This window comes from Polypterus senegalus, chromosome 3, assembly GCF_016835505.1.
Source record: "Polypterus senegalus isolate Bchr_013 chromosome 3, ASM1683550v1, whole genome shotgun sequence".
Classification (NCBI taxonomy): Eukaryota; Metazoa; Chordata; class Cladistia; order Polypteriformes; family Polypteridae; genus Polypterus; species Polypterus senegalus.
The window spans coordinates 153,624,884-153,636,214 of record NC_053156.1 but is presented as its reverse complement, the minus strand read 5'-3'; the positions used below and the strand labels follow the sequence as shown (position 1 = coordinate 153,636,214).

Below are 11,331 nucleotides of genomic sequence, written 5' to 3'. Positions count from 1 at the left end.
CTATCTATCTATCTATCAGTACAGGTTAAAGTTTGACACGCTGACAGAGAAAAAACATGCACTGCTGAGCGTTTTTGATAAGACTAGTAACATCTTCATCCCAGGTCAGATAATAAGTGATAGCTGTGCCAAAAAATTCAAATAATTCTACCCTGTTGAAAGTGACATCATTTATAACTAAGGGTGCAGGAGGAGAGAAGTATCTCCTAAACTTCACAATCTTTCCTATCATTTTACCATTTTCAAGGAATTCATATTAAGATTGTTGAGGGTGCACCAACTGGCCAGCCAATCCATCCTGGGGATATAAATCTAAAGAGATTCAGGTACTAAGATTTCTTCATTTTGTAAAGCACTTCGAGCTACATTTTTTTGTATGAAAATGTGCTATATAAATAAATGTTGTTGTTGTTGTAAGAGGTCTCTTCAGGTTCGTTTTTAAAGTCCTAGTCTGCCTACTGAACAGAAGATCAGAAAGACACTATTTAGCGAACCGAGGGGTCAATAAAGTGAAACAAAGTATACTGTTTTATCTATTTTAACATTGATCACATTATGTATAAACTTTTAAAAGTCTCATTAACATTCAGGCTGAAAAAAAAGAATACACTCCTATTTTATCACTTTAGATTCATTTTGTATCCATTCAGATGCATGGCTGGTTCAAATCCACCTTGGCACAGAGTGCTTTGAATCAAGAATATAGAACATCATCAACTAATTTACTGTGGCACTATATACTGAACAATCAATAACAGTGATTTTCAAATTTATGGTGTCCACTAAAAAAAAAATGTGTTGACAACTGTACTTTTATAAATTAATTCCTAGGTAGAAAGACTTTAAGAGCAGAAGAAGTTATTTAAAACAAGCCTTTTATTGTTTTGTTTTATACCTTTAATACAGGTACAAAAAATAAGAGCATGTTGTCTTTTTGAGGTAAGGTACAATGATTGTTGAACTATCAGAGCAGTACTTTGTAATTAATGTCAGGCTTTCATTCTAAAGTACTCAACAGTAAAGGCACCACAGTGGGTTAGTGCAGAGGACTAGGAGTTCAGGAGTGATGCCATACCATTTGTGTTTGTTTTCTTCAAAGTTCTAGTTCAGTGAACCCTGCCACTGGTGGTGGCTTTGGTCTCTTCTGGTCTGTCTCTCCTTTTTCTGGATTAGCAAGTCTGCTGTGAGGTAACAGGGCAAAAAACTTAAATCTTTCTCCCATTTTCTTGGGGTTCATCATCATGTCAAATCCATGAACTAACTCTGCTTGCCTGTCTGAATCTGTGGAGTTTCTCATTAGAACCTGCAAAACAAAAATCAGATTACAACAGTCGAAAACATTAGGTTATTTTCTTTTTCACTCTCGAGTTTTATGGTATTACTCCTTTGCTAAAACACTAATCTCAGTTGTTGCTTGAGAACATGATTTGTACAGAACGCTTGTCATTTTCCTCACCCTGGATGAATTTTGCAGACCATTTCATGGATAGCACAGACTTTTAATATGTTTAAGGTATATGCCATGCCATAATAAATGTAAACTACAGATACAAGAAGCTAGCTATACCTCACCTAATATCTTTATGTGAAATTCTTAAGAGTTTAGATTAAGGGAGTTTAAGTTAGAACCCTGCTGCAGATATGAAGTACATTTTACTGACCTAAATAGTGCAAATAAAATTTCTGTTTCATATTTCCAACCCAGCTGACTAAGTTTCTTTATTTGTCAATACAGTGCTTCTTAAACTATGAGCCGTGAATAGCAATTGTACAACATGAGAAAGCATCACAAACTGTTTGTGAAAAGGCTTGTGATGTGTCGCCATTTACATGGATGAAATAAACTCCCCGGTTGACGACTGGTAGTGATTTTTCTTCGGAGGAAAACAACAATGGGTGGCGATTCACCAAGGGGGAACAGGATGATTATCAGACAAGGTTAAGCTGCGATTAGTGATCACAAAGACATGTAATAGGCAAAATTAGGGCGCAAGAGAAAAAAAAAGTTTAAAAACCACTGTGTTAATGTACTTAAAAATGTATATAATTCAGCTTACAGATAGACTGAATACTGTGCTGTAGAAGTGCTTGATGTCTGCCAATGTCTCTGGTCCAAACATGAAATGGCACCCTGTCAGTAAGCTTTCAGTGCTAACGTTCTTGGTGAAAAGTGTTGTATAAAAAGGTGAGATGCTGCATGGTAAATGGTGGCTCTCCACTGCTGTCAAGGGGATTCACATACTGCTTTATAAATGCACTCCTAGTGCTACAGCAAGCAGCCAAAATTGTGAACAATGAAGAAGATGCACAAAGGCACCACAGTCACACTATAGTGGAGTAGAGAAGTGAAAATCCCAGACCAGAGGTTTCAAGTTTAGTTCTGGGGGATCCCCATGGTTGCAGGTTTTTATTTCAACCAGTTTTGAAATCAGTGTGTCATTCTGACTTTTAATTGATCTCATTTGTTTAGTTGGTAGGTAGACTTGAATATTTGGAGTCTTTCCTTAGCTTTAAATGCTTATGTTTCTTTTGCTGTTTTCTTTTTAATTTACCTTTCTGTGTCATTTTCTCCTTTGTAATTGTATCCAAATCTTGATGACAAAAAAATTTTAGTAAGTATGGAACTGAATAAAAATAAAAATGAAGCACTGATTGTGAAACTGGTTAGAACAAAAACCAGTAGCTGTAGAAGGGCCCCCCCAAGACTGAACTTGTGAACTACAGGCCTACTGTACTAAAGTCGTAATGAATAAACTGCAAAATAAAGTGTAAATAAGGACAATCGACTTGCAAATATATATTCTTTTAAAGTGGCATCAGTTATCAAATAGTTATATTACCGTATATTAGAAAGACTCCACTCACCTAGGCAGCCATCTCAGTTAGTTACTACCATAGAGGAAATGTTACTGGTCACTAAAGGCAAGAACAACTAAACACTGAAACATTTCTCTCCTATTGCAGTCACTCTTTTTAAATACCATCTCTCATTCATCGCTTGTCTTTTCCTGATTTCTAAAGTCCTCTATCCAATCTAAATCTAAGTTTATTTTATAATGCCTTATTGAAATATTATTGAGCAGGAGTACAATTTTGCATTACTAAATTGTTTGACTTATTTGTGTGTTGTGCAATATATTTTTCACTAGCAAAATACCCACGCTTTGCAGCGGCGAAGTACTGCCTTAAAATTTTTATTAAGAAGAAAACCTTTTTAAACTGAGGGAAAAATATACCAATAATTATTTGTTAAGGATCTCTTTGTATGCCACGCTGTCAGTTCGGCCCTCCGGTTGTAATATGACCAAGCTGTGTGCCGAGCTTACTCTTGAGCATGCAACGTACAGTTGGCCATGTGAAAAGCAATCTTGCCTCAAATCTCACAGCTCAGATTGCTGCTGTCATAATCGGTTTGAGTTTCATGGTTTGTTTCAACTACGTTAGCATTTGCAGGACTTGTTGTGATGAAGTGACATTCAGCATCTGTCAAGCATTGTAAGCATACAACGGGTTTCATCAATAACTTCGCATCCAGCTTTTGAAAGTTTAAACATTCATAAACATCAAAGTGTCCACTACTCAAATCGTTACCTGTGAATCTAAGATGTTTAAGAGGCATTGGTGGTTGTCCAAAGGTGTAAAATATTTAGCCATTTCGATACATTTTAAAGCGATAGCTGAACAATTCAGCGGCAGCCATCAACTCAAATGCAGAACCATAGGTGAAGGGCTTAAGCATTTCACTCTTCTAGTGCTCCTGTGTAGTATAATTATCTCCTGTACCGTCATCAGTCCACACCTTGAACCTGTTCTAGTCATTCAATACATAAGACAGAATGTTCCTACGGATATCAAGAGTGAGCCTGATATGGCCGTGCAATATGTAACACATAGAATGGAAAAGGCAGGCACCATCTCCGGGCAGGGAAACCACTCGGTAAGTGACAGTTCTTTGATCGATGGTGATCACCTCGATAGACATGATAATGGGGGTACGGTTGGAATGATAAAGGAAATGGGTACCTGAACAACGTAAACTAAAATACCTATACCAGTGAGGGCAACAAAGACCGTTGAAAAGTTCAATATGGCGGCCGACAGTGGCGTCATACCACCGAAATAAGTACATACATTGGTTTCGGTTAGTGCAGGGAAGCTGCCTACCAAATTTCGTGAAGATGGGACCATAAATAAGAAAGTTCAACATGGTGGACGTTGTCGACCGTTATGACCGTTATGCGTAGAATTTCGAAATGAAACCTGCTTAACTGTTGTAAGTAAGCTGTAAGGAATGAGCCTGCCAAATTTCAGCCTTCTACCTACATGGGAAGTTGGAAAATTAGTGACGTTGGAAAGTTCAATATGGCGGCCAACAGTGGCGTCATACCATCAAAATAAGTACGTACATCGGTTTCGGTTAGCGCAGGGAAGCCGCCTACCAAATTTCATGAAGAGGGGGCCATAAATAAGAAAGTTCAACATGGCGGACGTAGTCGACCATTATCGACCGAGATGACTGTTACGTGTAGAATTTCGAAATGAAACCTGCTTAACTTTTGTAAGTAAGCTGTAAGGAATAAGCCTGCCAAATTTCAGCCTTCTACCTACACAGGAAGTTGGAGAATTAGTGATGAGTCAGTGAGTGAGTGAGTCAGTGAGGGCTTTGCCTTTTATTAGTATAGATTACTACTGTCCCTAATGTTGCGATGGTGTCATGTAATGTAAATGGAGGCGTTTACAGTAAATCTATGCACCTTATTATGTGTAAGGATGTAACAACAGAAGAACTTCCTACGAACTCTGCTGCCTGGAAAAAATTAAGCTCAAGTTCAATTTTAGACATAAATGCTAGATAACATGCAACCTTAAAAACTATCAATTAAAATATTTCTGTGAAAATTAACTTTTTTATAAATCCCTCTCTGCCTCTACTGTCCACAGATGTGTAATAACCGTATGTAGTTTTGGAAACGGAAAGCAGAACATCAGGTAAGTGGATTTGTATTCTCTATTAAATAAAATGGAGTTATATCATAACATATATATTCCTGTTTATCAAGGCAGTGGGAATCAGTAACATGTTACATATTGGTCAAACGTGCAAGTACAAATTTCAGTGTAATTTGTACACATGACAAAACTACTACTACTGTTATATTTATGATAGTCAAAAAATAAATGCACATTCATAAACAAAGGATATTATTTCAATTGAGCAGAGTAATACTTACATTTTTAGGAACAGAATTATAAAGAATAGAAGCAAACATCTTATACAGTACACCATTACGTCAAAAGTCATAAAGAAATATGTAGCTTCCGAGTCCTTCTGCACATTTATTTGAAATACAGGTACTGGTCATAAAATTAGAATATCATGACAAAGTTGATTTATTTCAGTAATTCCATTCAAAAAGTGAAACTTGTATATTAGATTCATTCATTACACACAGACTGATGTATTTCAAATGTTTATTTCTTTTAATTTTGATGATTTTAACTGACAACTAATGAAAGTCCCAAATTCAGTATCTTGGAAAATTAGAATATCAAATAAGACCAATGCAAAAAAAGGATTTTTAGAAACATTGGCCAACTGAAAGGTATGAACATGAAAAGTATGAGCATGTACAGCACTCAATATTTAGTTGGGGCTCTTTTGGCCTGGATTACTGCAGCAAAGCGGCGTGGCATGGAGTCGGTCAGTCTGTGGCACTGCTCAGGTGTTATGAGAGCCCATGTTGCTCTGATAGTGGCCTTCAGCTCTTCTGAATTGTTGGGTCTGGCGTATTGCATCTTCCTCTTCACAATACCCCATAGATTTTCTATGGGGTTAAGGTCAGGCGAGTTTGCTGGCCAATCAAGAACAGGGATACCATGGTCTTTAAACCAGGTACTGGTAGCTTTGGCACTATGTGCAGGTGCCAGGTCCTGTTGGAAAATGAAATCTGCATCTCCATAAAGTTCATCAGCAGCAGGAAGCATGAAGTTCTCTACAACTTCCTGGTAGACGGCTGTGTTGACCTTGGACCTCAGAAAACACAATGGACCAACACCAGTAGATGACATGGCACCCCAAACCATCACTGACTGTGGAAACTTTACACTGGACCTCAAGCAACGTGGATTCTGTGCCTCTCCTCTCTTCCTCCAGACTCTGGGACCTTGATTTCCAAAGGAAATGCAAAATTTACTTTCATCAGAGAACATAACTTTGGACCACTCAGCAGCAGTTTTGTCTTTAGTCCAGGCAAGACACTTCTGACGCTGTCTCTTGTTCAAGAGTGGCTTGACACAAGGAATGCGACAGCTGAACCCCATGTCTTGCATACGTCTGTGCGTGGTGGTTCTTGAAGCACTGACTCCAGCTGCAGTCCACTCTTTGTGAATCTCCCCCACAGTTTTGAATGGGTTTTGTTTCACAATCCTCTCCAGGTTGCGGTTATCCCTATTGCTTGTACAATTTTTTCTACCACATCTTGTCCTTCCCTTCGCCTCTCCATTAATGTGCTTGGACACAGAGCTCTGTGAACAGCCAGCCTCTTTAGCAATGAACTTTTGTGTCTTGCCCTCCTTGTACAAGGTGTCAATGGTCATCTTTTGGACAACTATCAAGTCAACAGTCTTCCCCATGATTGTGTAGCCTACAGAACTAGACAGAGAGACCACTTAAAGGCTTTTGCAGGTGTTTTGAGTGAATTAGCTGATTAGAGTGTGGCACCAGGTGTCTTCAATATTGAACCTTTTCACAATATTCAAATTTTTTGAGATACTGAATTTGGGACTTTCATTAGTTGTCAGTTATAATCATCAAAATTAAAAGAAATAAACATTTGAAATACATCAGTCTGTGTGTAATGAATGAATCTAATATACAAGTTTCACTTTTTGAATGGAATTACTGAAATAAATCACTGTTGTCATGATATTCTAATTTTATGACCAGCACCTGTAAATTGCTTACCTGAATCAAAAGACATGACCTTTACAAAAGTTTTAATTTTGGCAAACACTTTTGAAATTAAACAAATGAATAAATGAATTAAAAGCATAAACGAGAAAGCTTGTCTTTACACCTTATAATGACTTTGCCCTCTAGTGGTAAACAATTAGTACTACAGTTTAAATACTTCAAATTTTGTGGTGATTAGCTTGTCAGCAGTGACATCTCAGTACATAGAATGCGAAGTAATGACAAGCCGTTACCTAACAGAAAATATTTTAGATAGAGTATCAGTAGACAAAGATGAGATATATGCTAGTATGTTTTATTAAGCAATGCAGAAAAGCCATGTGAACTAAGAAGCCCATAAAAATCACTAAAATATGTTTGAGAGGGTGGCTTGGAATGGACAGAATGTGAAATGTGAGTGCTTAAGCCATACTTAATTTGGGTGGCAGCTGCAAAGGCAGACAGAGATTATCGTAACTTAGTACAAAATATTAGTAAATGTAGTATAGCTGCATAAATACAGTGATGTACTATACAGTCATGGCCGAAATTATCGGCATCCCTGGAATTTTCCCAAAAAATGCACTTACATTATGCAATGCAATTACAAATGTTTTGGTATACACATGTTTATTTCCTTTATGTGCATTGGAACAACACAAAAAACAGAGAAAAAAAAAGCCAAATCTGACATCATGTCACACAAAACTCTAAAACTGGGCTGGACAAAATTATTGGCACCCTCAACTTAATATTTGGTTGCACGCCCTTTAAAAACAATAACTGAAATCAAGCACTTCCTATAACCATCAACAAGCTTGTTACACCTCTCAACTGGAATTTCCGCCTACTCTTCTTTTACAGATTGCTCAAGGTCTCTCAGATTTGAAGGACGCCTTCTCCCAACAGCAATTTTGAGATCTCTCCATAAGTGTTCTGTCGGATTTAGATCCGGACTCATTGCTGGCCACTTCAGAACTCTCCAGCACTTTGTCTTTAACCATTTCTAGGTGCTTTTAGAGGTATGTTTGGGGTCATTGTCCTGCTGGAACACCCATGACCTTTGACGCAGACCCAGCTTTCTGACACTGGGCCGTACATTGCGCCTCAATATCTTTTGGTAGTCTCCAGATTTCATGATGCCGTGCACACAGTCAAGGCATCCAGTGCCAGAGTCACCAAAATATCCCCAAAACATCTTTGAACCTCCACCATGTTTGACTGTAGGTACTGTGTTCTTTTCTTCATAGGCCTCATTCCGTTTTCTGTAAACAGTAGAATGATGAGCTTTACCAAAAAGCTCTACCATGGTCTCATCTCTCCATAAGACGTTTGCCCAGAAGGATTTTGGCTTCCTCAAGTACATTGTGGCAAACTCCAGTATGGCTTTTTTTAATGTTTCTGTGTCAGCAGTGGGGTCCTCCTGGCTCTCCTGCCATAGTGTTTCATTTTGTTGAGATGTCGACAGATAGTTTGTGCCGACACTGTTGCACCCTGAGTCTGCAGAACAGCTTGAATATGTTTTGAAGTTGATTGGGGCTGTTTATCCACCATTCAGACTATTCTCCGTTTCAGTCTTTTATCAATTTTTCTTTTCCATCCACGTCCAAGGAGATTAGCTAAAGTGCCATGTGTTGTGAACTTCTTGATTATGTTGCGCACAGTGGACAAAGGAACATGAAGATCTCTGGAGATGGACTTGTAGCCTTGAGATTGTTGATATTTTTCCACAATTTTTGTTCTCAAGTCCTCAGACAATTCTCTGCTCTTCTTTCTGTTCTCCATGCTTAGTGTGACACACTCTGACACACAACAGAAAGGTTGAGTCAACTTTTCTCCATTTTAACTGGCTTCAGATTTCTTGCCACAGGTGAGTTCAAAAGAGCATCATATGCTTGAAATAAAACAATTTACCCACAATTTTGAAAAGGTGCCAATAATTTTGTCTGGCCCATTTTTGGAGTTCTGTGTGACATGATGTTAGATTTGGCTTTTTTTCTCTCTTTTTTTGTGTGTCGTTCCAATGCACATAAAGGAAATAAACATGTATATACCAAAACATTTGTAATTGCAACAATTTTCTGGGAGAAATGGTGCGTTTTCTGGGAAAATTCCAGGGGTGCCGATAATTTTGGCCATAATTGTATGTCTCAGACATTCTCACGGAACCTAAAACTGCAAGAAAATGTTAGTGACTTAAATTACAAATGTAGACTAGGATGATGACTTACAAATGGGGCATAAAAAACAGTTTTTCCAATTCCGTGAAAAAATAGTGCTTTTTAAGATAACATTAGAAGAATACTCCACCCAAAAATTATATATATATTTAATATGTTACTAAGCCACTGTGGTTTATAATGATGACCAGGAAAAGCTTTTTAATTTAATATTTTTGCGGACAACGAAGATTAAAACTGTTTATGATATAATATAAGCCCATGTTGACCAATAATGTACCATGGCAAACTAAACAAAAAACATCCAAGGAATGAAATTAAAACATCATGTTATTTGAGTTGCATAATCTACATACCATAACAAGGAAAACACACACTTTTTACTGAAATATTCTTAAATAGATACTTCTAGAAAAAAAATCTATGCACAACATAAACAGGAAATTCAATTCACAGGGAACTGAGATTTTGAATTGAAGATCTGCCTCTCCACCTTATTCACTGGTCAAGACTCCTGTCATGCAATACATGTACCCCCCAAATTCACCCCCCACCCCATTCAGGGACAACTTTCATATATATTAATTTGCCATTGTATAGAATTATTCAACATTGACTTTTATCTACTCTCTATATATAAAATCCTAAACCTAAAAGTGTAACGATTTTGTGTAATGATTTTATCTGACGATTTTATGTCACGTATTTTGTCGCGCTTTAAATTGGGCTTATTTTAAAACCTACATGTAAATTATTTTCAGAATGTATCAAACGTTAATGTGATATTATTAGATTTTCAGATACTTATTTCATTTTTAAATTATAAACTAAACAATATCAAGAACTCGCATCCCGCGAGACAAGACTTTGTGCCATGAGATTTAACCATGCCCGGGGCCGGAAATAAAAGACAAAGAGTAGGATAGCTGCTGTACAGACTTTTAAATGTTTGAAGCGCTGCATGAGATGCAGATCATGAGGCATGGCAGCAGCAGCAAGCCAGCAGCTGATCTAGCAAAGAGGAGGTAAAAAAACTATATTTATTTCCCACTGTATCACCATTTAAGAGGAGGTTTCGTAGGCGTGACCACGTCTCCTTGGGATGCGTTCAGACCCCCTCTTCACAACGTGAGTGGCAGAGACACGAAGTGGCTGGCGTGTAGCGCAGGCCAGGGGGGTTTGCGAGCAAAGCGAGCAGTGGACGAACCCCCTATAAATAATAACTTTTTTCTTTTGTATATTTACAGATATTACTAATATTCTGGCTGCAACTGGGGGTTGGGTGCTGTAGGCGCCAGGGGGGCTTGTCCCTCTAATTATTGCATAAACTTTATTATGTCTGTTATTTATAAAAACAGTTTTTTTTCTCAGTTATCATCACTACAAAATGCATGGGGGTAAGTAACATTTTTGGGCGGAATATTCATTTAATGAATATTAACAGAAAAACACAAGTTCTATACATTTCAGTTGTGTGCCACCTATATTGTGCTCAGCCTAATAAAATGAGGTGTACAGGCAAGAATTACATACTAAGTAATGGCAGACTGAAAGCAAATCTGCTTTTTTTTTTTGTTCAAGGTGGGTTTGCCTGAGCTTGTTTGGAGTGAAATAATGCGGTTCACTATATATTGAGGCTAAAAGGCTGCATAATAGGCTGCAAAAGTATATAAATGTATATAATGTGCTAGAATTACATAACTGTAATATCTCAGTATGTTTAAGGCATACCTGTAGTCTGACATTAATCCCCATGTTTTCTAAAAACTTGCATTGTGCTACTGGTCCTAAGGAAGCAACTTTTCCTTCAGTCATTCTTCTCAAATAACAAAAATCTACGTCTGCTGTCAGATCTGCAGTCCCAGGTGCCATAAGCGCGTCATGGGGTTTGTGGCCACTGAAGCCCTAGGAGAGAAGAGCAAAAAGTTAGAAGAATCCAGAATTACATATTTTTCATTTGTATTAAAAGATTCTCCGGACATGTGGAAAGATGTAGAGAAGTTAAGAGTTTAAGGATTATTAGAAGAGGTATATATATTTTATCTATTTCCCTTTTTAGGGCTCTCTGGGCAGCAAGATCACATTACACCATAGCAACAAAGTAATGTAGTACACTCGGATGGAATGATCTCCTGTATCTGATGACTCATCAGAATTACTGAAAGTAGGGTACTACAAATGAACTTCTTTTTAAATACT

At 37.6% G+C, this 11,331-nt stretch overlaps 1 protein-coding gene across 2 annotated transcripts in view; it reads right to left on the bottom strand.

Moving 5' to 3' along the window:
* Window positions 1-953: 953 nt before the first annotated feature.
* ndufaf7 (NADH:ubiquinone oxidoreductase complex assembly factor 7) overlaps window positions 954-11,331 on the bottom strand; it is a 53,163-nt gene continuing 42,785 nt past the window's right edge. For both annotated transcript variants that reach the window (XM_039748096.1, XM_039748098.1), the window contains 2 exons: window positions 10,864-11,037; window positions 954-1,303 (listed from right to left, as the gene is read on the bottom strand). In XM_039748096.1, coding sequence (XP_039604030.1) covers window positions 1,094-1,303; window positions 10,864-11,037 — 384 coding nt within the window. In that variant the 3' untranslated portion in view covers window positions 954-1,093. The remainder of the gene's footprint in view (window positions 1,304-10,863; window positions 11,038-11,331) is intronic.